Source organism: Selaginella moellendorffii, unplaced genomic scaffold (genome assembly GCF_000143415.4).
Source record: "Selaginella moellendorffii unplaced genomic scaffold, v1.0 SELMOscaffold_146, whole genome shotgun sequence".
NCBI lineage: Eukaryota > Viridiplantae > Streptophyta > Lycopodiopsida > Selaginellales > Selaginellaceae > Selaginella > Selaginella moellendorffii.
The window spans coordinates 196,415-224,007 of record NW_003314407.1 but is presented as its reverse complement, the minus strand read 5'-3'; the positions used below and the strand labels follow the sequence as shown (position 1 = coordinate 224,007).

Below are 27,593 nucleotides of genomic sequence, written 5' to 3'. Positions count from 1 at the left end.
GTATACTAGTTCTAGTATTTTGATGATTGATGCTCTAAGTTCTTTAATTTATTAATTGTATACTTGAGAATTTGGCTCTATCCCTTTGTTTAATGGCCCAAGGCTTTGAAACTTGAGTTTTGCTTTACTGCCTTCAACCCATATGTCTAAGGGTTAAAGTTCCACTCCATAGTAAATTATTATAGGGTATAAAAAACTATATGTGTTATAGTGGGACTATGGTACAAGTGGATAATTAGTTAGCTCACATTGAATAGATAATATATACAATGGAAAGAACGTTAAATTCAATGTAAAAATAGAAATGTTGGTTCCTCTTATCTCAATAAGGGTTGTTAGTATATAGCCAATACATTGATATTTTTAGAGGAGGGAGTGTAGCATATTTAATCATTTAGATATACTATCATTATGGATTTTTTAAATTTTATAGATAAATAACGAAGGGATTTTTTATCAAGCAATTGTTTCTTTTCCAAATGGATTAAAGGGAGAGAGATAAGATGCACTACATTAGCACTATATATCCCAATTTACACTAAACACTATCTAAAAATTTAGTATCTTCAACACTACCAAATCAAATCTCTCTTTTAGATATCTTTATTAACACATCATTTACAATTTCCTAGCTACTTGCCCACCTTCTATAAATTAGAAGTGTATAGGTGACATTTGCTTAGCTTTCAATATTAACAACTTAACAAGGTCTTCATATATCTCATTGTGCATAACTCTATTGATCGTCACTCGGTTTTGGTGTTCATAGACAAAACTTTTGAGATACATTAATTTGCATTAATTGCAAACAAAGCTTAAGGAAAATAACTCACCTTCTCTTCCTCATAATCTTTATTAACCAATTCATTAACTTTTTTAACTTCATCACCATTATTTTCCCTAATGACATTGATATGAGATTTTGTCTTATGTTTGTTAGGATATTGTTCTTTTGCAAATTTATGCATTTGATAGTCTCATTTTTAGCTTTTTTCTTGCAATTATCTTCTGCCTTGGGTAGAGCAATAATGAGTTGTTTCAGTTGTCTAACAAACTTGGCAAACTACATTATCTCATCAAAGGAATAAATAGTATTATTTCACCCTTTCCATTACATACTTTACCATTTCTTCGGATCATCTTCATTATTTTTTTTTGCAAAGAAGCCATTGTGGTTGACAGAAAAAATCAATATGGAAAAAGAGACCTTCTCTTACGGCTCTTAGTCTTGTATCTATCTGTGAAAAAAAAAAAAAAAAGGAAACAAACCAAAACCATATATAAGTCTAAATCCTTGTTTTGGTTCTAATGCATACTTTTTTCTTTGGAGACCTCTCTTTTGCATTCTATCATTCAAATAATCTTGCATGAGCTAAGAAACATCACAAAGACAAAACTTAAAAGGGAGTTATTGACTACATCCCTCTAGTTGATGGGGTACCCTCTTTATGTTAGGCCATTAGTATGCCAAATTTATACCAAACACCATTTTGCATGTGAATGTTAGATATAGGGAGTTGATCCTTGTAAGATTGAAAGTGTACTAAACTTTCATTTCATAATGCAATAGGCTTGGAGTTCAACTCCAAATTCAAGTACACTACAACATATAAGTAACAATTAACAAAGGTGGTAATTGGCAACCATTAATAACTTCTTTTAGTCCTAAGCTTTCTATTCCTCCTTTTAGTAGGTACAAGTAGCAACAATTTGCAAAACTTGTTTCTAGCAAAACAGGTAATGTGAGTCATTACTCTGATTGTGGAGAAGCAAGACATAAATCATTACAGGAGAGAAGCCTTGAACAAGTGCTATAGCTGCCAAGAAGGCCTAATAATTAGTAGTTCCACTCATTTTGCTTTTAATTCTCTCTATGTGAAATCATTCACTCTTAGGTGGAACACTTTTTTCCCCTAAAGAAAAAACACACCAAAGGACTCTTGAGCAAATGATCTTAAGGTTATGCAAGCCAAAAAAGGGCAAACAATAAGCACTTGATTCTAAGCAGAGGAAATGGATGATCAGAGTATGACTACTGCAAAGTAGCTTGTGGGTTGAGAGTTGCTCTTCTCCAGTTTTAATTCGAGGCCATTGTTGAATGTAAAAACTTGCTTGCTGTGAGCAATCAGATTTCCTATTGCTACTGGCTGTTCCTTTTTTGAAATATTTTGTTTAGCTTAAATCCTCATGTCCGCGACTGTTATATTTGACTCAGTCTTCCTTCTGCACGACTCTGCGTGAGTGGAGCTCGCTGGGAAACACGTTTGACCAGGTATGAAGTGCCTTGTAGCAGCGCTAGAGGCAGTCGCTAGGGTAGATTCCGAGGCCATAGCATTGTTGCTAAAACAAATTTTGCTCAAATGTTTCAACAGTGTCAAAATTTAGCATCCAAATGTATGTTTTATGATCATAATAATTCTCATTTCAAAGTCAGGTTTCTTAGCATCCAAATGCCTGTTACATGTTAGAGTTTTTCCCTCTGTTAGATGTTTTATGATCATAATAATTCTCATTTCAAATTCAGGTTTCTCAAGCCAAAATATGAATATTCTAAACACGCACAGAGAATATGCTTCAAGCAAAAAAAAGGGTATGGAAATTTGAAACTTCGCATCTCAAAGCCCATACTTACTTCCAAGGCGGGGACTGCAGTGACAAACGAGGTTGAGTTCGAGGAGAAAACAGCAGTAATTAATTAGCAGACTTAACCTTTTCCGGACTGGGAGGGGACTTTGGTCTTGCGGCTGGAGATTGTGATCTGGTACTGTCTACGTTATATGGACCCGGTGATCCTGATCTCGATGACACCATTGTTGTTAAATGGCTCTTCATCCGGCAATCCTCCTCCCTCGTTGTCGGAAGTGGTCCAGTACTGGTAGATCTCATGCTGCAAAAGAGATTTAAAGAAAAGGTTGCTACGTGGTTTTCGCAACTTACCGGTTCCATGGTGGTACGAAAGGCCGCTTCGAGAGTGGATTGTGAAGTACAAGATCCCTTAAAGTGTGCGGGGAGATCACTGGAAAGTCTGCAGCAAAACAAACCATCAAGCAAGGTTCATAAAAAAAACTCTCTGGTGTTTACCGGGATACTCGTCTGCGAAAGCCAAACTTGCTCCTGATTTGAGACTATATCTGCAAGCAAAAGAACAAAAGCATGTTCGAAAAGACTTCGGAGCTATTCGTTCGTCTGCGTACCTGGGAGATTTTCGTCCAGCAAGCGCGCGAATGAAACCATTCTCCCCGAGCTCAAGCATCTTATGCCGCATGAGCGCATTCTGCTTTCTCAGACGTGCCATCTCCACGTCTTTCCTCTGTCCGCCTGGAGCCTTTAAACAACGACTGTTATGCTCGACAGAACACTTCGAAAAAACACTTTCATTACCGGCTTTTAGAGAGTTCTGGTAAGCCCGAGCTTTGGAACGATCAATCCGCAACACAAGGTAAAACTTGTCTCCCAAAGAGCTAGCCTGCAAAAGGACTTGCCATGGCCAATGTAAGTCCCAAACCAGCTTGTTATACCGAACGGGTGTCGCCGTCCATGTACAAGAGCGTCCAGAAGCAGCCAGTCTCAGGCCATCTGAGGTTGCAATCCCCAAGCACAACTTCAATCATGTTTACTGCTTTCTGGCTGGAAAGGGGAAAAAAACGAAAGGAGAGTTGTCAACCGAATAGCTGCTACATCAAAGCTCAAACACTTACGCAGGTGAAGGAAACACGCAGAAGCACAGCGTTCCCAAACACGCACTTATCGGGCCTGACGTCCAGCTGCATATCACTGGCCTCAGTTCTCAACAAAACAAAAGAAAGAGAGAGTTCTAAGTACCTCGAGATGATGTGATTGACCATTTTGATCGTGTCCAAGTACTCCTCGGCAGTCACAAAGTCCTCAAGCTTCGCAACCTTGTACAAGTCGGCAGGATCAAACGCACCACCATTGCTACCTGGTACGAACTGCGCGGCTATGACAATGGGATCTTCGATTGCATACTCGTCGTAGTACCCCGAAACTTGAAGCAACTCGGCCTTGAGCCTCTTGGGACCATCTTTCACACCAAACTTTCGGACAAGTTCCCTCATCAAGTACGATGGATGGATGTACTCGATCTCGCTCTTGCAAATCGGGCACCTGGAACAGTCCAACTAGGAGAGAGCTTTAGCTGGAGCTCGATACAAGGTAGAAGAAGAGAAAGAAAAACAAGAACGAGAGCTTACATCTTTTGGCGTCCCATTTTCCTTCGAAGGCACCGATTGCAAAACACATGCCCGCATTCGATCTCCACCGGATGCTTCAACACCTTGTGGCACACCGGGCAATCGATGAAACTGATGGGCTTCTCCTGCCGCTTCTGGAGCTCTTTCTTCTTCTTCGCCGCATTCTTGTCCTTCTTGTCCTTCTTGCTCTTGGAGGCGCCCTTGTTCAATTCCTCCTTCCTCCTCGATTGCTGCGGCATGACTGGCACTCACCGGGATGGAGGACGATCGCCCTCCCGCATGAAAACACCGTCCTCGCCGCCAAAAGGTTGCAAGCACTCTTTTTAGGGCTTCTTGGCGAGGAAGAGACGTGCCACGTCACACTGCACTTTTATGCCATGTCATACAAGAAAATCTTTGTTACTTCACACATTAACAAGAGTACTTCTAAGTTTCTTTATCATCGCCTCCATCTCCGTCGTCTCCCCCATCGTCTCCTCCATCGTCTTCCTTTGGATCATAGTCTTCGTCATCGCCCTCCTCGTCATCGTCCGCCTCTTCCTCCGCGATGCCATCTTCATCCCTGTTTGATCCACCAGTGATACCAGTCACAACAGCATCCAAATCACGCTCACCACCACCACCACCACCACCACCACCACCACCGCCACCATCGCCACCATCGCCACCATCCACATCGCCATGGCCATCTTCCTTGGCGGCCTCAAATCCCGCACCTTCGTTTGCGGCTGGATTCGCAGGAGGAGCTGCCGCTTCTCCTCCTCCTTGGGCTGCTTTTGGATCCGCCTTGAAGATGTTAACTCTGACCCTGTTCTCGCCGAGCATCTCCAGCACGCACACGTCGTTGAGCTGCAAGTTGTGATCCTGCGCAAAGTAGCACCACCCTCCGCTGAAGGCACGCTTTGGAGGGCCGAGCCACCGCACCCCCCACGCCTTGTTCGTCGAGTCCACCATGTCAAACTCCTTGAGATCCTCCGGAAGGTGCACCTTCGCGAATTCGTTCGGAATGCTCTGCGGCAAAACCACGATCGATCGTGTGTCAGTCACGGCAAAGGAGCAGCAAAAGCAGGGAGATGGATGGCTACCAGGTAAAAGCACGGAGCGATGTTGCTCTTCTTCATCACTATCACGGTGCTCGGGTTGCTCGTCTTGAATGCCGCCGCTTGTGCGAGAGCTGCCGAGTCTGCCGCAGGAATAACCTGCTTCTTTCCCCTGGAGCTCGATGATTTCCTCGCAGAACTCGTCTTCCTCCTCTCTCGCGTCTTCTTCTCGGCTGTTCCTTTTCCCGACTTGGCCACCTTCTTCCTCTCTCTCGGAGTGTCCTCCTGCTTCGCTGCAGGGAGAGTGGAAGTGGAATCCACACGTACCTCCAGAGCCGTGATCTTGCTCACCACCTTGCTCTTCCTCCTGCTGGGCCGGCCTTTGCTGCCACTACCCGACTCTAGCGAGCGCCTGGTGGAAGCTCGCGTTACCTCCCTCCTCTTGGATGGCTCGGTCCTGGCCCTCTTGGCAGGAGGAGCCTCCTCCTCGGCGTCCGACTCCGACACCGGCAGTGGTTGCTTCTTCTTCTTCCTCGACTCCACTCGCGCCACCGCCGCTGGGGGTGGAGCGGTCTTGGGCGACGACCTCGTCCTGGCGGACGGTCCATTCCCAATCCCCGCGGCCTTGACGATCTTGCGAGGAGTGGAAGGCTCCGCGACCTCGACGTCGACCACTCTGGGAACCTTGGAGATGACGAACTTTAGGCTCGACTCCTCATCCAGATGGACGACGCACTCCTTGATCACCTTCTCCATGGCCTCCGCCAGGGCATTTCCTCCGGAGGTGGAGCTCTTGGCTCCTCCTCCCGGCTTGGCGGATCCATCGCTGCTGTAGAGCTCCACGGAGAAGCGCCTGGCCGACTGGTGGTGGAAGACGAGCGAGTCGTTCTCCTTGATCGCGTTGTCGAGGCAGAACTGCTTCCATCCTGTGGTGAATGATCCGGAGCCCACCTCCACTTGCCAGTCGCTGCCTCCCAGCTCCAAGATCACGGTGCCCCGCAGAGCGCCAGTGGAGTACTTCTCGTACACTGGCTTGGGAATTGGCTGATCGATCACAACGAGAATTAGAGGGAAAAGAAGGAGATGGGGATTACCATTTCGGCCATGTGTGCCTTCTTCATGATCTTCGTGAAGGAGATCCTGCTGTTGGTCGCGGCCATCGCCAGTAGCTCCAAACAAAGCCCTCTCTAACCCTAGAAGAATCCCGAGCTTAGCTTTGATCTACGGCCTGGATTTCTTAATGGTTTATGCCACGTCGGCCGTCCTCTTGGCTCCTTCTGTGGCGCCAGTTTTGCTCTTCTTCTTCCAGCGCTGCTGCGCTCGATCGCACAGGCGAGGCAAATCTCGCGCGCCTGGTGAAAGCGGCCGGGAATTCCAGGGATTTGTTCCAGGGGAAGCGTGCCCATGCGCTCATCGGCGGGGATCCAAAGCGATACCTGGCGCATCTCCTGGTGGAGATGTATGGCAAGTGTGGCAGTGTGGGTAATGCGGTCTTGGTCTTCCATCAGATCAAGGACCCCAATCTCTTCTCGTGGACGATTCTCATCAAAGCGTATGCCCTCAATGGGCATCTTGAGGAAGCCTGGAGTGTTTTCATCAGGATGCCACAAAGGGACGTTGTTGTGTGGACAGTCATGGTACAGGAGTACGCGCACAAATCCTTTCTTGTAGAAGCGACCGCGGTGCTGAGAAAGATGCCGGAGCACGACCCAGTTGCTTGGACTCCTTTGATTTCTGCAAATGCCCACAAGGGGGATTACACGGAGTCTCGCGGCCTGTTTGAATCTATGCCGCAGCGCACCGTCGTCTCGTGGAACGCTCTCATTCAAGCTTACGCACACAGTGGGAATCTTGGAGAAGCGAAGGAAGTCTTTGAGAGGATGCCTTCGCGTGATGCTGCGTCTCACAACACCCTGGTCGCGGCCTTTGCGGAAAACGGAGACTTGCAGGAGGCCAGGCGAGTGTTCCATTCCATTCCTCACAGAGATAGTGTCTCGTGGAATGCGATGATCCAGGGGTGCGTTTGTAACAAGCTTCTCGAGGAGGCCAGGGACTTGTTCGAGCGGATGCGTGAGAAGTCTGTGGTGACTTGGAACGTGATGATCACCGGGTATGCCGAGTGTGGCGATCTCCAGCGAGCGCTGGAGCTGTTTGAAAAGGCCGAGGTTCGGAATACTGTGACTTGGAACGCAATGATCGTCTCTCTTCCAGGAAAGATAAGCCACTCGGTTTCTTTTTTCAAAAGGATGCCAAACAGGAACGCAAGCTCCTGGAACGCGCTCATCCAGGCCTATGTTTTCAACGAGAAGCTGGTTGAGGCCAGGCAAGTCTTTGAGAAAATGCCGCATTTTCATGTCGTTTCTTACAACTTTATAATCTCTTCGTATGCACAGGTTGGGAACTTGGAGCAAGCAAAGCTTCTCTTTGATCGCATGGAACACCCGGACATTGTTTCCATGAATGCCATGCTGGCTGCCTACGCGGTGGAAGATCAGGTTGGTGACGCAAAAAAGCTTTTTGATGCGATGGCGCTGAGGGACTTCATCTCTTGGAACTCGCTCATGAACGCCTACACAAACGTTGGAGACTTGGAGCTAGCAAAGGTGGTTTTCAAGAGGATGGCGCAGCATACGAGCGTGTCGTGGAACACCATGTCCGCGGCCTATGGATTCGGAGGATCATCACTTGCGGAAGCCAAGTTTATGTTCGACAACTCGCCGGAGCAAACAGTGATCTCGTGGACGATCATGATGGCCGTGTATGCTTACCACGGTCAGCTGACTATGGCTAGAGACATATTCGATGGTTTCCCGAACGAGAAGAACGCGGTTACGTGGTCAGTCATGGTAACGGCTTACGCCCAAGCCGGAAAGATGGAGCACGCTAGAGATCTATTCAACAGATGTCCAACGAAGAGTTTGCTGTTGTGGAACTTGATGATCCAAGCTTACGCACAAGATGGACACTGCCGTCAGGCGCTCGAGATTTTTCACGTGATGAACTTGGAGAGCTGCCCGACTCCGGATGAAGCAACTTTGCAGATAGTTCTTGCCGCTTGCAGCTACGAAGGCTACGTTGATGGAGGGAGGGACTGCTTCATTTCAATGCAGCAGGATCACGGGCTGGTCCCAGAGGTGGAACACTTCTGCTGCATTGCCGATTGTCTGGGACGGGCCGGGCTGCTAGTGCAAGCCGAGATGCTGATACGAAGCATGCCGTGCCTACCAAACTCCGCCGCCTGGACGTCACTGCTCGGTTCTTGCAACCTCCATGGCGACGTTCAGCTCGGAGCCAGCATCATGGACAACTTTTTAGAGCTCGAGGAGATGGCAGCTCCATACATTCTTCTGTCTAACATCTATGCCACAAATCCTCGTTCTCTGAACATGGAGAGCCGTATCAGTTGGATGCCGAAGAAGTGGCAGCAACGAAGTTGGCCGTGATGTGTTCGCCATCCTCCAGATCTGGATAGTGAGCTGTCTTCTCTGACACTGCTGATAAGATTGTTGGTAAGGAGATATTGTGGACTATGACCATTTTTGTGGAATGAAAAGGATCCTTTCGGATGGTCTCTCAGCTTCTTGGACACGCTGGTTGATCCACATGATGGGAGCTCATGAACAATGGATCAGTGTTAGCACATGCCTACATTCTTATGGACCACATAATTCCTGAGGGCATTGTTAAAGTTCCATACTTCCAATTTGTGTTTTACCTCATTGCCAATACTGTTAGGATCCTATGGGTGATCATTTGATTTCAAGGCCTTTCCTATTTTATTATCTTGAGCTGGTGTTTAACAATTCTCCCCTATATAGATAAGGGTTTATTAAACTTTGGTTCTCCCTTTAGATCCCCTCCTTTTAAATCCACCATGTTGACTATCCCTTCAAAATATTCTTACCCCACCCCACTGGTCTGCCATCAGAATCTAACTAAGCTTCAATACCAATGTTAGTATTTTATCCTTTACACCTTAAACTAACTAGCTAAAGAAGTGATCACTTAATTGCAAGGCCTTTTCTTATTCTATTATCATGTTTAACAACTATTGCAATTGTAGAGGGGGGCAAGGAAACAATGGCACTCTAGAGCTTGTATTCATCTGCAATAGAATATGGCCATGCCAACTGAAGCACATGGACTAAGACCAACCATAAGTACTGAGGTGGATAACATAGATGTTGATGAGATTGCAACAGCCATAGCAATTGTCATTACAGCATATTTGAACCTATCAGTCTCATGCTTCTTAGGGCTGCTGTAAATAAACAGTATATGGATGACTAAATGAATTATTATTTAGGTTGTTTTCTACATTCTTGCAAGCATTCACTCATTGGCATTTGTTCTAGATGAGGTTTGTCCTCTCAATATATCTCATGTTCTAGAGATTGATAAACACAAATTGCCTATATATTTTAGACAAAATACCATCATAGAGCCTGAGAGATTAATTTCTTTTACATGTTATGCAATTACCTTACATATCATAATCTTTATATGTCATACAATTATTTTGCATGTCATAATCTTTACATGTTATGAAATTCCTAGCAAAATTACCTCCCAACATTAATTATGAATCTATAATCAAAGCCTATTGATATTGTACAATGGAATGATCACATATTGTGGAATTGCTTGCTATCAAGCATCCACATTCCACAGCAGGATAGAAACCATGAAGAGATCACTTGAAAATTGCTGAATATCAAGTCCTTGCATTGCCTCTAGAAAAGAAAAGCAAACTAAGACTTTAAAATGACACCTTTATAAATTTTATCCACATGCTAGAGCATCGATCTGCCAGAGAGGCTTTTCATAATAAACTCTCTATAGAGAGAGTCCTGGTCTTGCTCCTTTGGTCGTTGGGATACTATTCTTGGCTCACTGGGATATTGATCAAGAATAAGATACTAGGGTGGCTATCCTATGGGAGGAATCAATTATTAACTCTTTTATTTTTTATGTGCAATAGTTGCAAGAAGTTCCATTTTCAGATTCTGAGCGTTTTTTTTTTTTTGCACAACGTTTAGTCTTCCTCATCTCCTCAGTTCCAGGCATTTGCATGATCAATATACAGCAAGTTTCCTATGTAATTTTCTTAACATGTTTTAAATCTTCAAAACTTGCAAGTTGTTTGTTGCCACATCAATAAGCTCCCAAGACTTGAGCTTGAGAGATTAGTCCATCTAAAATTTCATAATTAAAGTCCCTCTTCTTCAAATCTATTTTCTCCTTTAAGAAATGCCCTAAAGATATAGTGTTGATGTAGGTCTAGAAAGTGTTAGGATATTATCCCTTACACCTTATCCCAACTAGCTAAAAGGGATTAATTGATTATAGAGACTTTTCTTATCCTATTATACTGATTTGGTGCTTAACATGCCTAGGGAATGATCATCCATGATCATACTTAAGCACAATTATAACATTGGTATTAGTTCAAGAATATTCTAAAAGAATATTTGACATAGTGGATTTATAAAGAAAACTAAAGTTTGGTAGATCCTAAAAGGATAGTGGATCTAAGAATGATTTGGATTATCATTCCCTAATGAAGGGAGGATTGTTAAGCATGAGGTTAGGATAATAGAATAAAAAAGGGCAATTCATATAGTGTAAGGGATAAGATCCTAAGATTAGTATTGGAGCCTATTTCAATTCTAGTGGTTAGTGAGTGAGGCAAAAATATTTTGAAAGAATATTCAACATGGTGGATTTAGAGGGAGGGGAGAAATAAAATTTAGTAAACCTTAAAAGAAGTATGGCATAATGGATTTGAAGGGTGGCCTAACTATTAATCATTTTCTAGTGAGGGGAGGATTTGCTTTAGGGTGTAAGGGATAGAATCTTAACAAAAAGAGCCTATTCAAGGGGTTAGAAGCTTCATGATATAGACTAATTCTAAGAATATTTGACACACACAAACTCTAGGAATTGGTCAAAGAATTCCAAGAGTGGCTTGGAATTCAAAAAGTGAAAAGATTGAGAAGGGAGTTGTCAATATTTAAAGGAAATTTTACACTTTTTGCAAGTATGTCTGGAACATAACTCCTCCAAGGCTGAAGACATACTTATGTTTAGCTGTCCAGGTAACATGTCTAGATCTTGAAGAATTAAATTAGCTCTAGTGGGAGAAATTACTACTGCTCCCTCTTCAGGATCCAATCATGGAGAGCACTCCATGATCACAAATTAGTAACAAAGAGATGCTACTAAATAATTGTCATTATGTTGCAAGAGTACAGAAGCATTGTCACATGTGCTAGATGCCTATTCTTCAATCATCACCCTCATTATGAATCATCACATGAAGCATTATGTTTGTCACACTGTGGGGTGTATTAATAGGATGTGGGTAGTCACATTAACAGTGTATCATATATAGTGTAAATCCTTGTCTTGTATGATGTCCCAGTGGAGTCTCTATTGCTCTTGAATATGTACCATCCTCTAGATCTGGGCAGATCTGGGCACCATCATCAATCTATTAGTGACATTATATTGAAAGAGATTCATTATGGTTTAAAGATATGGGCTTTTTTTTTAATGATTAAGGGTATTAAAAGTAAAAAAGTCTTTACTTTTTTGGTTGACTAGGGATGTTGAGATTGTTTTTTAATTGATTAAGGGTCTTCTATAGTGGAAACTGAATTCAAAGTGGACAGATCTATCAATCTCTTCACCTAACACTAGATTTGACTAGAGTCTAGTGGAATACATCATCGGGGCAGCAAAAAACTCCTCCACTACTTCTTTGACATTGAATTATGGAGAGCAAGATGTTACTAAACAGCTGCCATCTAATGTTGCAAGAGCACAGAAACTAATGCTGGTGATGAGATTGGTGGTGGTGCCATAAGAGAAGTCATAGACTATGTACCATGGATGAAATGGATTGATCAAGTTGTGATAAAAGTACCAACAATGTATGCACTGGAGGTCTGTATGTCAAAGATCCAGGCAATGTTATTATGATCAGGAGCCCACTCGCCAGTGGCCAATTGAGCATGAGTAATGACCACATCGTAGAGACTAGCATGTGCTTCTTCCAAATCCGCCATTGCGATAGCTGAGCTCTCTCTCCTCCGCAAGCTTAATTTAAATTATGGCATATGCTAGGCTCCTTTATTGTGAACTGTCTGTCTAGGCACGCCAATCTAGACTGTTGACTGGCAGTGACGGAGCTGAAATTAACTTCATGGAGACTAGTGTATCTTATATAAATCATTACGATAAGAACCAGTTGATCACTGGAATGACTATCCCATCAACACCACCAAGGGTGTGCATTGGGTCAGATGACTAAAAAGACATTGCCAAAACACGAATTTTCCCAGACCTTGATGTCTTGCGGGAGATGAACATCAGTTTTTTTTCTGTTAAAACAAGAGATCAATAGCATGAGCGAAATTTTACGCACTTTGGGTAGAGTATGAAGCGAGAAAAGGTTTGTGTTTTTTACTCTTTTCATGCTGGTTGCGGCGGCATCTTGTTCTCTCGTGCTGTAATCTTCGAAGAAACTGGAAACCTCAACTACTACGTGCTTACACTGCAAGGATGGGGCTTCTCTGGAGCCAGAGCTTCCAAATCGTTAAAAGCTTGGAAGGAATCCATATTCGTGGCTAAAAGGTAGGCACTGGTGTTCTTAGTTTTCCTTTACTGAGCTAGCCATAGTTTACTGCTTGCACATGTGGAAGACAAAGTTGAAAACTTGAGTCAGGCACGAGAGCTTTGCAAAGAGCGGCAGCCATTCAGCCAGAAACATTGTGGTCCATCAGAGAGCTCTCATGGAAGCCCCCCTGGTGTGCTCCTGGCACTCGTCTATACACTCTCCAGGTTATTAATTTAACTCTTGATGAAAAAACGAACAAAAGAAGTTGGTTAAAGAAGAGGCACCATCGTTCCATCTCCCAGGACATCATTCACTCTCAAAATCTTTTGACTTTTAGCACAAAAATCCTAGCCATGGCATTTACTCATGGAATTTATTCGGTAAAGGTGGAATTCATCAACGAATTCAAGGAATAAGTGTCATGGCTTAGAGTTTGTGAGCTAAAAGTGAAACAATTTGCAAGAGAATGATGTCCCGAGAGTTGGAACAATGACACCTCTTTTCTGAGAACTCAAGGGAGATCTTTGGGGTGTGAGGCTGTGAAGTTTAAAATTTTCAGGCACTTTATGGTAAATTTGTAGATCTTGGAACGTGCTCATGTTTGGAACTTCGAACTAAACTGGTTTACAAGACGAGAAATTGCGCCATACATGAGTAGACGTACTGTAAGCATGTTAATATGGGACGACTACTCACGTCCCACAAACACACGAGAGACCATGGCATGATCCACTCAAGAGATTGCCATGACAAATGCAATCCTTGTGTCCCTTGAACAACACTGGATCCGAGTATACTTTGTGCTGATCCTCGTGCTTGCTAGTGTCTTTGCAACAGTTCGGACATGATGGCGATGATTGAAGGAGGCATAGTAACATCTTTGTTGCTCGTTTGTGATCATGGAGACCCCTGCTCTCCATGATTACATCCCGAAGGGGAAGCAATGGAGGAGTCCCTGATAGTGCACTCAATATGTTCTGCCATCCTCCAGATCTGGACAGTGTGGTCTTCTCCGACACTGGTGATGAGATTGGTGGTGGCGTCCCAGGAGAAGTCGTGGACTATGTCCCAGTGTCCACCGTGATGAAAAGGAGCTCAGGTGGTCCGTCTTTGGCATCCTCAGCGCTCTGTTCTTCTCCAATCCTGCATTCACCGAGGCCAAGTTAAAGTTAAACTATAGTTTTTCACAAGACCACCTTTTCACGTCCCAAAGCATGAGCCTGTGATCTTCTGCCGACGTAACCAAGACACTTGGATGGTTGGGACTCCAGGCGACGCATACAACCGTGTCCCTATGGATTGATCAAGTTGGGAGAAGAGAGGAAGATGGAAATATAATCAAAGAGACTTACATGTGACCGACAAACGTGTGCAGAGGCTGGGAGAGTGCGCGTGTGTCGAAGATCCGGGCGGTGTTATCGCACGAACTAGTTGCGAGACAAAATTCATCATAAGGATGATAGGCCAGTGACTCCAATGGGTCTCGGTGAGCACGACTGGATTGAAAGGATCTCGTAAGTCCCACGTACGCATCCAGCCCGGAAGGGAGACCATGGCCGCCTTTGGTGTGCCCCTTGAGTAGCATCTCCGGTTGAGCCTGGGAGATCACTTGCGACGGCAGGCCGCCGGAATTCTCGTGCTTAGTGGTGTGGTGTCGAAGATGCAAACTCGCGACGTCCTTGGTGGCGACGATGGAAGGGGTTTGCGGCATTTAGCGAGCTCGATTGACCTGTCCTTCTTCATGCTTGATCCATTGAGTCATCTGGACCCATTCCATACACTCTCTAGAGGTCAAGAGAAGGAAGAAAGACGTGGAAAAAAGAAGCAGCCTTACCCAGTTCTCATGGATCTCGGCGTCAAGATCGGCTGGGACGGCGAGCTTGACGATGAGGACACAATTCTCGAGACAATCGTGGGGATCATCCAGCGCTTTGGATCCAAGCAAGATCCTCTGATGATCAGGGAGCCACTGCGCCGACGTGACCGGCCAATCGAGCCCATGAGTAATGACCACATCGTAGAGATCTGCCGTGTGTTTCTTCCACACATGGTAATCGTCCATCGAGCTCTCTCCGTAGGATTTCAAATAAAGGCATATCCTAAGGCCCTTTACTGTGAAGCCCATCTAGACCGTTGCCTGTATTGGATTTAAATTTTCGCGGGTAGAGAATCTTCAAACGGATTTTCTACTACTCAAAATAACTTCTCCAACTTGAAACAAGACGAGAAATTGCATGGTTAATGAGACGAGATCTCACCACACAAGACCATGGCATGATCCGCTCAAGAGATTGCCATGACAAAAGGAAAAACGGCCGCCGTCCTTGTGACCCTTTGAACAAGATCGCTGGATCGGATGATACTTGAGAGCTGGTAGGCTGGGAGTAGAGCGAGTGACAGCAGCAGTGCCTTCGTGATCTTGCAACGTTGACGCTGTTTTAGAGCTCGAGGAGACTGTTGCTCGTTCTCTGATCATGGAGAGGAAGGGGTCTCCATCCTGGATGGCGAAGAGCCCCTCATAGTGCGCTTGATGTGTTTTGCCGTCCTCCAGATCTGAACAGTGTGATCTTCTCCGACGCTGGTGATGAGATTGGCGGTGGCGTCCCAGGAGAAGTCGTGGACTATGTCCCAGTGTCCACCGTGGATAAACACGAGCTCAGGTGGTCCGTCTTCGGCATCCTCGGCGCTCTGTTCGTCCCCAATCCTGGATTCACCGAGGACGAGCAAAAAAGTTACTCTATAGATTACTGTTTTTCACAAAGGCCACCTTTGCACGTTCCAAAGCATGACCCTGTGATCTTCTGACGACGTAACCAACACACCCTGATATTTGGGACTCCAGTCGACGCGTACAACCGTATCCCTAGATCAAAATGGATTGATCGAAGAGAGGAACATTATTCGACCAAAGAGATCACTTACCTGTGACCGACGAACGTGTGCATAGGCTGGGAGAGTGTGCGTATGTCGAAGATCCGGGCAGTGTTATCGCACGAACCAGTTGCGAGACAAAATTCGTCGTAAGGATGATAGGCCAGTGACTCCAATGGGTCTAGGTGAGCACGCACCGCAACCACTAGATTGAGAGGATCTCGCAAGTCCCATGTCCGCATCCAGCCTGCTTCATCCCCGGTGCTAAAGACGTTCTCGTGTTTTGACGTCCAGGTAACGTCTCCCACTGGAGTGTTTTGCTAAGACAAAAACGAGGAAAAAACTATGAGCAAGCATCAAATATCTTTGCCTCATGAGGTCTACGTACCGGGTAAGTGATAATGGGACGAGACGATGATCCAGCGGCGCCCACATCCCACACGCAAACGAGACCATCGCGTGATCCACTCGCGAGGATGCCACATCGGAAGGGATTCCAGGATAAACCATGGCCACCTTTGGTATGCCCCTCGAGTAGCATCTCCGGCTGGGTCTCGGCGATCACTTGCGACGGCAGGCCGCCGGAATTCTCGTGCTTCGTGGTGTCGAAGATGCAAACTCGCGACGTCTCGCCCTTGGCGGCGACGATGGTTGGGCATTGCGGCATGTAGCGAGCTCGATTGACCTGGCCTTCGTGCTTGATCCATTGAGTCATCTGGACCTAGGATGGAGCATTCCACATCGAATTTCAGCCTCATCGGACAAAGATCAAGAAACGCAGGAAAGACATGGAAGGAAGAAGGAGGGGGGCCTTACCCAGTTCTCAGGGATCTCGGCGTCAAGATCGGCTGGGACAGCGAGCTTGACGATGAGGACGCAATTCTCCAGACAATCTTCGGGATCATCCAGCGCCTTGATTCCAAGCAAGATCCTCTGATGATCAGGGAGCCACTGCGCCGACGTCACCGGCCAATCGAGAGCATGAGTGATGATCACATCGTAGAGATCTGGCGTGTGCTTCTTCCACAGATCGTAGTCGGCCGTCGGCGCCATAGCCGAGCTCTCTCCTGTCCGCGCCCTTTAGGGCTTAAGAGCAATTCAAATTATGGGTATATCCTAGGCTCTTTACTGTGAACCGTCCGTCTCAGCAAGCCCATCTAGACCGTTGCTTGCCTCGGATTTAAATTTTCGAATTTGACGGTGTTTCCCGGGCTTTGCAACCTCGATGTCTTGCGCGAGATGAACATCCGCTTCTTGATACGGCTCTTTTCCCTGTCGATCTTCCGCGCGCGCTTGAAAAATTCGCGAGCGACGTCGTTGTTCCCGAGCTCAAGCTCGATCAGGCCGGATTCCTGTTTTCTTTGTTAAAACAGAGAGATGGAGAATAGTCTATAGATTTTACTGACCATGAGCGATGGAGCATTGTGAGGATCAATCTTCCGAGCAGCTTGCAATAGTTTCCTGGATGTCTCAATGTTTCCCTGGCTTTTCTCCAGGCGAGCGTATGCCTGTGATATGGTTTTAATATTGTTTTCTAGCAAAAGATGAAAAAAAATTCGCCACGAATAACTTACTTGGAGACAAGGAACGCTCGAAGGATCAATCCGAAGGCCCTGTTCGTAAAGCACTCGAGCACCTTGATGGTTCCCCGATCTCTCCTCCAAAAGACCCCACGACTGACCAAAACAAAAGTCTCGTGAAGCCAGTGAAAAGAAATCTAGTGACAAACCTGCCAGGAATAAATATTCTCTGGAGAGATCTCCACACATCGTTGGTACAATTTTCTAGCTCGGTTCTTGGACTTGGTGGTGCCAATGAGCGCTTCTTGATGAGCCCATGCCTGTTTTGTATGGAAAGAAAATAAGAAGGAACCTTGGAACTAAAAACTTTGGTTCTACCTGGAGAGTGTATAGATCGTTGGTGTTGACGAGATAAGCACGGTAGAAGAGCTGCCTCATCTCTCGAAACTTGCGTTGGCTTGCCTCGAACAAGGCCCAAGCCTGCCAGCACTTTGCATCGTGTGAGTCCGCCTTGACAGCCAGCCGAAAGTTGGAGCGCGCCAAGGAATAGTTGTGAGCGCGGGCTTCCATGAGAGCTCTCGACTGATGGACCACAGCGTTTCCGGGCTGAATCGCTGCCGCTCTTTGCAAGAGCTCTCGTGCCTGGCTCCAGTTTCCAACTTTATCTTCCACCAGAGCCCACGCGTGCAAGCCGTAAACGATGGCTCGCTCGGAGTGGTCTTGCAGCTGACGAATGCACCTTGCTCAGTAAAGAAAAAACTGGGAAAGAAGAAGACGAGTGCCTACCTTTTCAGCTGCGCGTATGGATTCCTCGAACAAAACTCGAGCTTTCAGCGAATTGGAAGCTCTGGCTTCGGAGGAGCCCCATCCTTGCAGTGTAAGCACGTAGTCGTAGTTGAGGTTGCCAGTTTCTTCGAAGATAGTTATGGCACGGGAGAACAATGATGCCGCAGCTGCTTGGTTACCTGGTTAAGTCGAAGGCTCACAACCAGCATGTAAAGCGGAAAAAAAAAACGAACCTTTTCTCGCTTCAATGTATGCATACTCAACAAGAACTCTAGTGTGATTGGGAAACTTTGCATACAACTGCAGGAAAAAAAAAAGAAAAAAATTTAAGAAAACAAAGAAGTAAAAATACAATACCTGCTGAATTGCCGAATGCGCTGCAGCCAGACTTCCTCTTAAAGCTTGCTGTTTTATCCTTGAGACTTGCTCTAGTATTTGGGCCTCCTCAGCCTCACTCGGAACATAAACTTCTCGGCTACCGATGAGCTGCCTAATCTCTTGCAAGGACTCAGGCGACGATTCTTCCGAGCGAAGAGGCCGAGTTACAAGTCTCAAAGGCCTGCTCCGGTCTGCTTCATACGTGAAATCCTGCTCGTTAATTCCATCTCTTCCAGCAGAGAAGCGTACTTGGACTGCAATCCTTCGTTGCTTTTGTAAATGGCCGGGCCTCGAAATGAAGATGACATGACAAAGGCTGTGCTGCTGCTGCGTGAAGCTCCTTGGGCCCGGTTTGTCAGCTCCAATGCGATGCTCCACGCAAAGAAGAAGCTCCCTGACCTGAATCAAAGAAAATGTATTGGAGAGCGCTCTTGATACTAAAGAAGAGTATGCTCAAAGCTTGCCTGGACGAAGCCGCCAGTGTTTTTGGAGCCGCTGCTCAAATGGCACAGTCCCATGGTCCTATACTTGTCGTTGGAGCTCCATGCCGAGACCCTACAGTGCTTCCATTAGGATAAGCAACAGATTAAACTTAGCTCCACGCACTTACCAGATGAGAAGCCAAGTGTAAAAGTAGCGACAGCAACATCTGGAAGACGAAGTTAGCTTAGCGTTACTCTTTGAGATGACCAATGCTGTTAGACAAAAGCACGTAGGGAGCAGAAGCTTTCAAGCCCAGAGTAAACATGGAGCCTGCTGTTCTTGTGGCACGCTCGACATCGCCTTGGACATGGCAAGCACTGAGAAGAGCTTTGGAATCCGCCATGCCGCTCGAGAATGGCATGTTTTCTACGAGATCTTCGGCGTCTTCCAATTGTCCTGCTCGACTGAGAATGTCTACCATGCAGCAGTACTGCTCCCACCTCGGTGTTAAGTTGTGGTCTTCGACCATGGAGAGGAAAAAAACTCTGGCCTCGGCGACGAGACCACCATAGCTGCACGCCACCAATGCATTGGTGAAGCCCACGTCCGTGGGTTTGCTTCCACCATCGAGCTCCATCTCGCGGAAGAACTCGAGCGCTTCGGCGTAATGGCCGTTTTGGGAGAGGACTGTCATGATCGCGTTCCAGGATATCGGGTTCTTCACTGGAGTGCTGTCAAAAACCAGTTTTGCGTTCTTGACATCGTTGCGCTGAGCGTATGCAACGATCAGAGTGTTCCAGGAGACCGTGTCTCTGTCCGACATGTCGTCGAAAAAGAGCTTCGATCGCTCCAAGTCACCCTCTCGAGCGTAAGCCGCCATCATCGTCTTCCTCGACACACAGTCGTGCTGCGACATTCTCCGGTACGTAGACTCGGCACTCTCGAGGAGATTGTGAATGGCGTAAGCGTGAACCATGGCGTTCCACGACACAACGTCCCTCATGACCATGGAGTCAAAAATGGATTTCGACTCTTCGAGATTTCCTCCCTCGGCATTGGCGGAGAGAAGCATGTTGGTGGAAATCACGTCCACCTGAGGCGCTCGATCGAAAACCTTCTTTCCTTCCTCAAAGTGACCGTTTAGAATGTAAGACTGCGTCATCGAGTTCCACGAGATGATGTTCCTGTGTGTCATGCTGTCGAAGATGGTCCTTGCTTCACTCAACCTCCCTTTCTCGGCGTACGCGATCAGCATCGAGTTCCACGTTGCCATGTCGTGCTTGGGCATCGCGTCAAAGATCTTTCTCGCTCGACCGACTTGGCCGTTCTGCGCCACGGCATTGATCAAAATGTTCCACGAAACAATATCCTTTTCCTCCATTCGATCAAACATGCTGGCCGCAACGTCGAACTGAAAGTTTTGGAGGTAGCCTTGCATCATAACCAGCCACACCACTCGAGCATGGTGGGGCATCTTGCCAAAGAAGTTCTTGGCGGCCTGGAAATCGCCACACCGCATGAGAGCCGAGATGATGGTGGTCCAAGACGTGGAGTTCTTCTCAGGCATTGTGAGAAAAATCATCCTGGCCTCGTTCATATACCCGTTCTTGGCATGGAACCCAAACAGACTCGTCCACGACACGACGTCCGAGAAGGGCAGCCGATCAAAAACGGCCATCGCATCTTGCAAATACCCGTTTTGGGCATATGCAGTAAGAAGCGCGTTCCAGCTCGAGATTGTTCTGGCCGGCATCTCCATGAATGTCTTTCGTGCGTCGTCAACTTTCTCGTGCTCCCCAAAAATCTGCAGCATAGAGTTCCAGGCAACAACATCGCGCTGAGGCATCAAATCAAAAGACTGTGCTGCTTTCTCAAGTTGCCCGTTTCGGGCATATGCATGAAACATGATTGTCCACGTAAACATGTTGATCCCGGGCATCTCATCGAAAATGCCGCGGGCGTCGTGGACACTGCCAACTTTCCCATACATCTCCACAAGCAAGTTCCAGAGGAAAGGATTTCCGGACGCTTGCTCGCTCCTGGCAATCACGGAATGGATGCGCTTCCCTTCGGCGGAATCCCTGGCTTCACCGCAGGAGCGGATCATCTGGGCGAGCTCCTGGACATGGTGTGCCGAGAAGCAGCACAGCGATCGTGTCAAGACCAATGCCGCGGCTGGAGATGATCCAGGCAGCGAAAATCTTCGCATAGAAAGAAATACCCAAAGTTGGAAATTTTCTAACAGTTTATTACACTTGTTTTTGTCAAGAGAGAGCAAACGAATCGCTTATAGTGGCTGGTTTTTTAAGCCGTAGAGTGGGCCTTGAGCTGGGAGAGGTCCTGGCGATGGCAGTGGCGATCCCGGGTGGTGATGCTTGTGCTTGCAAATGTTGGTCTTCATGTGTACATCGTCGCCACACTTCTTGGAGTGGAGGCAAGCGAGCTTTCCCTTGCAATCGTCGTGTTTCTTGCAGGAAGATCCACACACGCCGAGCTTACTGTTCTTGCAGATGGTAGTCTTGAGATCTGGATCGTCGGCGCACTTGTGACCGTGCATGCAAGCCAGACGACCGAAGCAATCCTGGTGATGCTTGCACGAATCGCCGCAGTGTCCCAGCTTATGGGCAGTGACCTCCACCGAAGAGAAGGAGAAAACCAAGGCGATAGCGCACACCATCAAGACAACCATCACCGAGCGCTCCATCGATCGATCTAGCTATGTATCTAAGATCGACCAAGGAAGAAAGGAAGGAGAGAAGAACTTGGATGAAAGTATGGAGTGAGAGCTTCGTTTTTATAGTCGACGTGAAGACAATTAACTGGACGACACTGGCAAGGAAGATCACGAGCAAACATTTGGCGGCTTGCTCCCTGTTCAAAGCTTGCATTGGCTGTCACATTTGTCTCGAGACCACGGTTCCATTTTCTCTTGTGTCACCTTTACCTTCTTTTGTCTACTTTGTTCGAGCTCGATAAGAATGATCAAGCCTTGGTCTTCACAGCAACGGGGCTGGACACCGTATGCCGCCCATCCGTCCAAGCTATGGATCCAAACTGCCAGCTTTTACCGTTGGAGCTGCTCGAAACAGTGACTGTGAAGGAGAGCGTTGCTCCTGGGGAGAATGTGAGCGTGGTTGGCTCCACTTTCACGCTTAGCGTCGATGGTGTCTTGACTGTTACTTTGTAAGTCGAGGAGGAGGACGAAGAATCCACGCTCGTCAGGTACCTGGTGGTGGTCTGCGTGCCGCTCAAGCTCGGGAAGGCGATGGAAGGATAGTTGAGGTTGGAATTCTTCTTGGAGCAAGTCGTGTTCTTGCTTCCTGTGATCATCCTGACTTTGCTCTCACTGTAGCCAGTGGCACAGAGGTAAGCGACGTAGTCGGAGGGTGTTGTGTCGTAGACCAGTCCTGGACTTAGAGATCTCGAGGGATCGATCTGGCCGGCGCCATAACCAAATGGATTGCTCAGGCTTCCATCATAGTCGAGTATGCCTTCTTTCTCGTCGTCTTGAGTTGTCGCTGGAGGGTTCAAAGACTTGTATGAGAACTTTGGAGTGGTAGAAAGTTAAGTTACCTGTGGTCATGATCGCCGATCTTAGAGCCGCAGGACTCCAAGAGGGATACGCAGACTTGAGCATGGCCAATGCTCCCGTGACGTGAGGACACGACATGGAGGTTCCAGAGATGATGTTATACTTGACATACACGGGCTTGGCCGTGTCGTAGTTCTCATAATATGCTGGAGCGATCTCCGACCAGGCCGCAAGGATGTTCACTCCTGGAGCAGTAACATCGGGCTGCAAGAAAGCTCATGATCTTGATCAAAAACTCGGAATTGCAAGCTTGTACCTTGATTATATCCTGGCCGATGGAGTTTGGACCTCTCGAAGAGAATCCGGCAACTACTGGAGCTGGATTGTTAGTTTCTGCCACCGTCGGTGTTAGTGTAGCGACTGGCGTGGTGGTGCTGTTCATGTAGGATAGCAGCTGGTCTCCCACGGCTTTTTTCACGATGGTCGTAGGCAAGGGGAAGTAGCTAGCGAGATCTGCGTAGAAGTCGTTGATGAGAATGGCGCCAGCGGCCTTGTTCTGCTGCAACCATGTCACAATTGTTCTCCTGGAAGCATAGTTGGGGTCGAACTGGCAGACGACGATCTTGTTCTTGACTTGCTTGGCATTTAGACTGTCTGGATCACAGGAGCTGAAAAGTAAGCTGTGAGCAACCATTGGAAAGAAAAGAAAAAGAGATTTTGAAGCACTTTCACCTGGCTGCTGAGGCCCGGATAGATTTGTTAGCAGGAATTGAAGAGCCAAGGACGAGGCTGTAAGGTGGTTTCTTCTGAGCTTGAAAGCTCAAGGCCGTTCCCTGCGTAGTAAAATGAGAAAGGTGAAGACAAAGTTTTTGCTCACCCGAAGAGTTTTTCCATCTCGGAGATAGATGTCGGACGAAATGGACCTGTCAATGGTGCTTGCTCCGACCGTGACAATCCAAGGGGCCGCGTTGGAGACGGACGATTCGTCGGGACCAGAATTCCCAGCAGAGCAAACGACAGTGATGTTGTGCTGGATGGCATGGAAGGCTCCAATCGCGATGCCATCCTCGTCGTAGCTATCCGGCGAGCCACCAAGCGAAAGTGATAGGAGATCCACCCCGTCGTTCATAGCGTCATCAAAGGCCTTGAGGATGTCTGACACGAAGCAGCCGACGCTCCCACACACTTTATACACTGCGAGCCTGGCGGATGGGAGTCCACCCCTGGCTGTTCCACTGGCAACACCCTCCATGCTCGCGTTGGAGACGACGCTGCCACCCGCGGTGGATGCGGTGTGTGATCCGTGGCCTTCGTCATCTCTGGCGCTCTCGGCGTTGTAGAAGCGAGCTCCGATGATCTTGCTGCAGGAAAAAAATATAATCTAGAACGGTACAGTTTTAACTTTAACTTACTTGTTGCAATTCACGGCCTGCGTGGAATTCACACCGGTGTTATTGCAGAATCCTTTCCATCGGCTGGGAGGAGATGACATTCCATCGTCGCTGAAACTTGCAGACTCTGGCCATATACCTGAAGCAGGAAGAGGTATCAATTCCCAGGCTCTTCTTTCAACTCTGTACCTGTGTCCAGCACGCCAACAATGACATCGGCCCCCTCTCCAAGTTTGCTTCTGGAGTACAAGAGCCCCGTCGAAAAAGTCTCCAGGAATTTCCAGGACCGTGTTGTATGCAGCTGCAGAGTTTTGCTCGGGAACACACTGACCACGTCCGGCAGTCCTGTAATTATGACCAGAGCCAAGCAGGAGAATTGAATCATCCGGGAGAAGAGCTTTTTGCGATGGCTTGCCTGCTATGGCTTTTGCCTGCTTAGCGGTCATCCTGGCAGCAAATCCATCAAATCCATGCTTGTAGCTGTACACGATCTCAGGGGACTCTACTTCTCTGTCATGTAAGTTTTTAAAGTCAGTCCGGGCTATACTTTGGAGCACGATCACTTCTTGCCTGCTTGTGACAGATGCGAGAATCTTGCTGTGTCTTTGGACCAGCTCCAAACTCTGGCGACTGCCTTTTCCACCGAGATAGACGATATAGATCTGCAAAAAAAGAACAAGTCGTAAATATATGCAAAAGGATGCCAGTGGAAGTACCTGACGCTCGTCATCGATGCCTGCAGCCTTGTTCGACGAGAGGATGCTGAGAATTATGAACAAGAGGCCAGGCACAGCAGTGATGGCTGTCAAGGCCATTGCGGCTTCTTTCGCTTTGCAAGTTTGGATTTTGGATGGTCCCGTCCCGGTTTTATAGTGACCTCAGTGTAGAATGAGCAGGGCGAAGACGCTACGGTATTCTCGCCGTGGGGTCGCACTTAGTCCAGTGTGGGAGCACTTGTTAGAATTGGTTGTCCACTGACGAGAAGAAATACTATTCTTCCCGTGCTTGTGCCCTCCGGAGCGTGAAAGAGACGGTGAGCAATCATCGTCGAGCGAGCGCTGCCTTTTCGGTTGAGACGACAACTTCGCTGCCGCGCCAGTTTGGTCGCTTCGAAACACGCCACAGAAACTAAAAACTTTGGGTGACGGACGGGAGGACTTGCATGTGGAGGTACGACTTTGGCCTCGCAGCAAGCATCTAGAAACTCTTCTTTGTTCGTGGCGTGTGCGGAGATTTGCTTCAACCCGGGGTCAAGTGCCAGTCGCGCAGAGCTTACTTGAGTCCGAGAGACTTGCGTGGTCAAGTCGGGGTAGTCGCCTTGATCTTCTCCGCATTAGAATACATTTCTTAAGCAGCCACGTTGCTTCTTTCCTTCCCACTTTGTTACTTTAACATCACAGCTGCGCAGCGCACACTAGCGATGTGTGTGCCACAGCATGATAACACTCCCGAGCACGCAAAAATTCCTTTTTTTTCATTGCGGCTGCGCATTCAATCCATCTCCATCCATGAATTCCTTGCTCGCTCCACTTTCGCGATGCTTCCTTCCATCCTTGTCTCCATAATCCAGCAGCGTCTCAAGCGATCGAGTACATGTTGGAGATAAGCATGTAAGGAGCCGAGTTGGCCTGGCTGAGCTCGGATGACTCCTCGGCGGACCTGCTCGCAATCTCCTCGTCACCATGAAGTTTACAAGATGCCAGGAGTGTCGTCCACATCACGGAATCCGGGACGAATGGCATCGTCTCTATAAGCTCCCTCGCCAGACCAAGCTGTCCATTCTTTCCCAAGATTCCCACCATGCACGAGTAGTGCTCGAGAAGTGGACGCAGTCCACGATCGGATTGCATGGACAGGAAACACTCCCAAGCGCGTTCTATCACTCCGCTGTGGCAGCAAGCCGTCAACACGCTGAGCAGTGTGACTTCGTCGGCTACCACGCGGCCATCGAGGTCCATCAACCTGGCTAGCTCGATTGCTTCTTTGTTATACCCGTTTTGGGCATAGCCAGCGATCATTGCATTCCAGGAAATGGAGTCGGCGAACTCGAGATTCGAAAAGAAGTGCCACGCAGAGCTCATGTGTCCGTTCTGAGCATAACCAGCGATCAAGGTGTTCCATGAAACCGTGTCTTTGTAAGGCATGAGATCGAACACCATGGCTGCGTCGACCATGAGAGCAGCACAAGCATAGGCCGAGAGCATGGCATTGCAAGAAACGAGACTGTGCCTCGCCATCTTGTCAAACACAGCCTTCGCCTCCCGGGGCTGTCTGTTGATGCCGTAAGCCTGGACCAACGCGTTCCAAGTCACCAGGTTCCTCTCTTGCATTGCGTGGAAGAGAGCTCTCGCTTCCTTGCCCGATCGCCAGCACCTCTGCGCGTAGGCGGCGATCATCGAGTTGCAAGTGATGACGCCGCGCTGCGGGATTTTCTCAAACATCTCCTCCACCTTGTCCATCCGCCCGACAGACGCGTAGGCCGAGACGAGCGTGTTCCAGCTCACGACGTCGCGGAAGCTTCTCATCTCATCAAACACTTTTCTCGCGGCAGCAACATACCCTCCTTGGGCATATGCAAAAACCATGGTGTTCCACGACGCCAAGTCCCACTGTGGCATCCTCTCGAAAACAGAGCGGGCTTTTCCAGCTTTAGAAGAGTGTGCGAGAGCTGCCAACACCACGTTAAACGATACCACGTCTCGTTCTACAACGCCCAAGAACAGCGTTACTGCAGCAACCAGATGACCCGACTGGGCATTTGCTTGGATCATTGCATTGTGGCAAACAAGGCTGTGCTTGGGCATTGCTTCAAATAAAATCTTTGCGTAGTCAAGATGGCCATTCTGCGCGTTCAATATGAGTAGCACTGTCCACGATATAGGATCTTTCTCAGGCATATAATTAAAAAGGCTTCTCGCATCGTCCAAATGCCCAGCTTGGGCATATGCCTGAAGCATCGTGTTCCAGGTTACTGCGCTCGCCAGCGGCATCACGTCAAAGATCTTTCTGGCACCAGAGATCTTGCCAAATTGCGCGAGCGCAGCCACCATGCTCGTCCACGAAACCACATTCTTTTCAGGGAGATTCTTGAAGAGTTCCTGGAACTGGTCTGGGCGATTGTTGTCGGCGTATCCCTGGATCATTGCGTTCCACGACACAATGTCTCGTTCCGGCATTCGATCGAAGACCCTCTCCGCCTCTTGGGGCTGCGATGATTGGGAGTAGAGCCCGATCATCGTCGTGCACGACACCACATCGCGCTCCGGGACCTCTATGAAAACTTTTGCTGCTTCCTCCACACGCCCTTCTTGGGCATACGCCTGGATCACCGCATTCCAAGAGATCGTCTCCAGCGCCGGCATTCGATCGAGGATGGCTCTCGCCTCGTCCGCGTCCCCGGCCTGCGCGTGGAAATTCATCATCGAATTCCATAGCACCACGTCCCTGTGCGGCATCTCGCGGAAGATCGCCGCTGCCCGGGCGAGATACCCGTTCTGGGCATACGCCGAGAGGATGAGCGTCCACGAGAAGAGATTGGGGCGAGGGATCGCATCGAAGACCCACTGCGCCTCGTGCACGGAGCCACACCGCCCATACATCTCCACCAGCAGATTGGCGAGATACCTGTCCGGTCCGAGATCCAGCTCGCGGATCCGAGAGTGCGCTCGCCTGGCCGCGGAGAGATCTCGCGACTGCCCACACCCGCGCAAAACGAGCGCGATTCGATCGATAGAGGCGTCATTCCTGCGCATTCCAATCCCTAGCCGTTGGATGGGGGATCGAACGGTGGGCGCATCTGGGCTGTTGGATTTGTGGTTGG

At 47.8% G+C, this 27,593-nt stretch overlaps 7 protein-coding genes across 9 annotated transcripts; 1 reads left to right on the top strand and 6 right to left on the bottom strand.

The window, feature by feature from the left end:
* Positions 1–4,591: 4,591 nt before the first annotated feature.
* LOC9652130 (B3 domain-containing protein Os11g0197600) lies at positions 4,592–6,451 on the bottom strand. The gene is made up of 3 exons (XM_002992938.2): positions 6,346–6,451; positions 5,297–6,295; positions 4,592–5,222 (listed from the first exon to the last, which is right to left on the bottom strand). The coding sequence occupies exons 1-3, from the start codon at positions 6,409–6,411 to the stop codon at positions 4,638–4,640; spliced, it is 1,650 nt and encodes a 549-aa protein (XP_002992984.1). The 5' UTR covers positions 6,412–6,451; the 3' UTR covers positions 4,592–4,637.
* Positions 6,452–6,498: 47 nt separating this feature from the next.
* LOC112343361 (pentatricopeptide repeat-containing protein At4g02750-like) lies at positions 6,499–8,694 on the top strand. The gene has a single exon (XM_024666678.1). The coding sequence runs from the start codon at positions 6,499–6,501 to the stop codon at positions 8,692–8,694; it is 2,196 nt and encodes a 731-aa protein (XP_024522446.1).
* A 5,889-nt stretch (positions 8,695–14,583) lies between these two features.
* On the bottom strand, positions 14,584–14,997 carry LOC9652101 (probable histone-binding protein lin-53). Its single transcript, XM_024666677.1, has one exon. It carries the CDS (start codon positions 14,995–14,997, stop codon positions 14,584–14,586), a length of 414 nt encoding a protein of 137 aa, XP_024522445.1.
* Positions 14,998–16,813: 1,816 nt separating this feature from the next.
* LOC112343351 (psbB mRNA maturation factor Mbb1, chloroplastic-like) lies at positions 16,814–19,088 on the bottom strand. The gene is made up of 9 exons (XM_024666648.1): positions 18,892–19,088; positions 18,407–18,826; positions 18,283–18,349; positions 18,050–18,228; positions 17,642–17,989; positions 17,473–17,583; positions 17,318–17,419; positions 17,150–17,251; positions 16,814–17,095 (listed from the first exon to the last, which is right to left on the bottom strand). Exons 1-9 carry the CDS (start codon positions 18,943–18,945, stop codon positions 16,901–16,903), a joined length of 1,578 nt encoding a protein of 525 aa, XP_024522416.1. The 5' UTR covers positions 18,946–19,088; the 3' UTR covers positions 16,814–16,900.
* Positions 18,941–21,059, bottom strand: LOC112343360 (pentatricopeptide repeat-containing protein At4g02750-like). The gene is made up of 2 exons (XM_024666676.1): positions 19,038–21,059; positions 18,941–18,982 (listed from the first exon to the last, which is right to left on the bottom strand). The coding sequence occupies exon 1, from the start codon at positions 21,057–21,059 to the stop codon at positions 19,101–19,103; it is 1,959 nt and encodes a 652-aa protein (XP_024522444.1). The 3' UTR covers positions 18,941–18,982; positions 19,038–19,100.
* A 560-nt stretch (positions 21,060–21,619) lies between these two features.
* On the bottom strand, positions 21,620–24,838 carry LOC9652129 (subtilisin-like protease SBT4.12). 3 transcript variants are annotated; one of them, XM_024666647.1, is made up of 9 exons: positions 24,344–24,798; positions 24,189–24,283; positions 23,963–24,118; positions 23,795–23,912; positions 23,260–23,743; positions 23,115–23,215; positions 22,699–23,050; positions 22,424–22,646; positions 21,620–22,368 (listed from the first exon to the last, which is right to left on the bottom strand). In XM_024666647.1, the coding sequence occupies exons 1-9, from the start codon at positions 24,586–24,588 to the stop codon at positions 21,833–21,835; spliced, it is 2,310 nt and encodes a 769-aa protein (XP_024522415.1). In that variant the 5' UTR covers positions 24,589–24,798; the 3' UTR covers positions 21,620–21,832. The 3 variants fall into 3 exon arrangements, with proteins under 3 accessions (XP_024522415.1, XP_024522414.1, XP_024522413.1); XM_024666646.1 differs by having other exon boundaries at positions 23,795–24,283; positions 24,344–24,435; positions 24,490–24,798; XM_024666645.1 differs by having other exon boundaries at positions 23,795–24,283; positions 24,344–24,838.
* A 512-nt stretch (positions 24,839–25,350) lies between these two features.
* LOC112343359 (pentatricopeptide repeat-containing protein At4g02750-like) lies at positions 25,351–27,525 on the bottom strand. The gene has a single exon (XM_024666675.1). It carries the CDS (start codon positions 27,523–27,525, stop codon positions 25,351–25,353), a length of 2,175 nt encoding a protein of 724 aa, XP_024522443.1.
* Between the last annotated feature and the right edge of the window lie 68 nt (positions 27,526–27,593).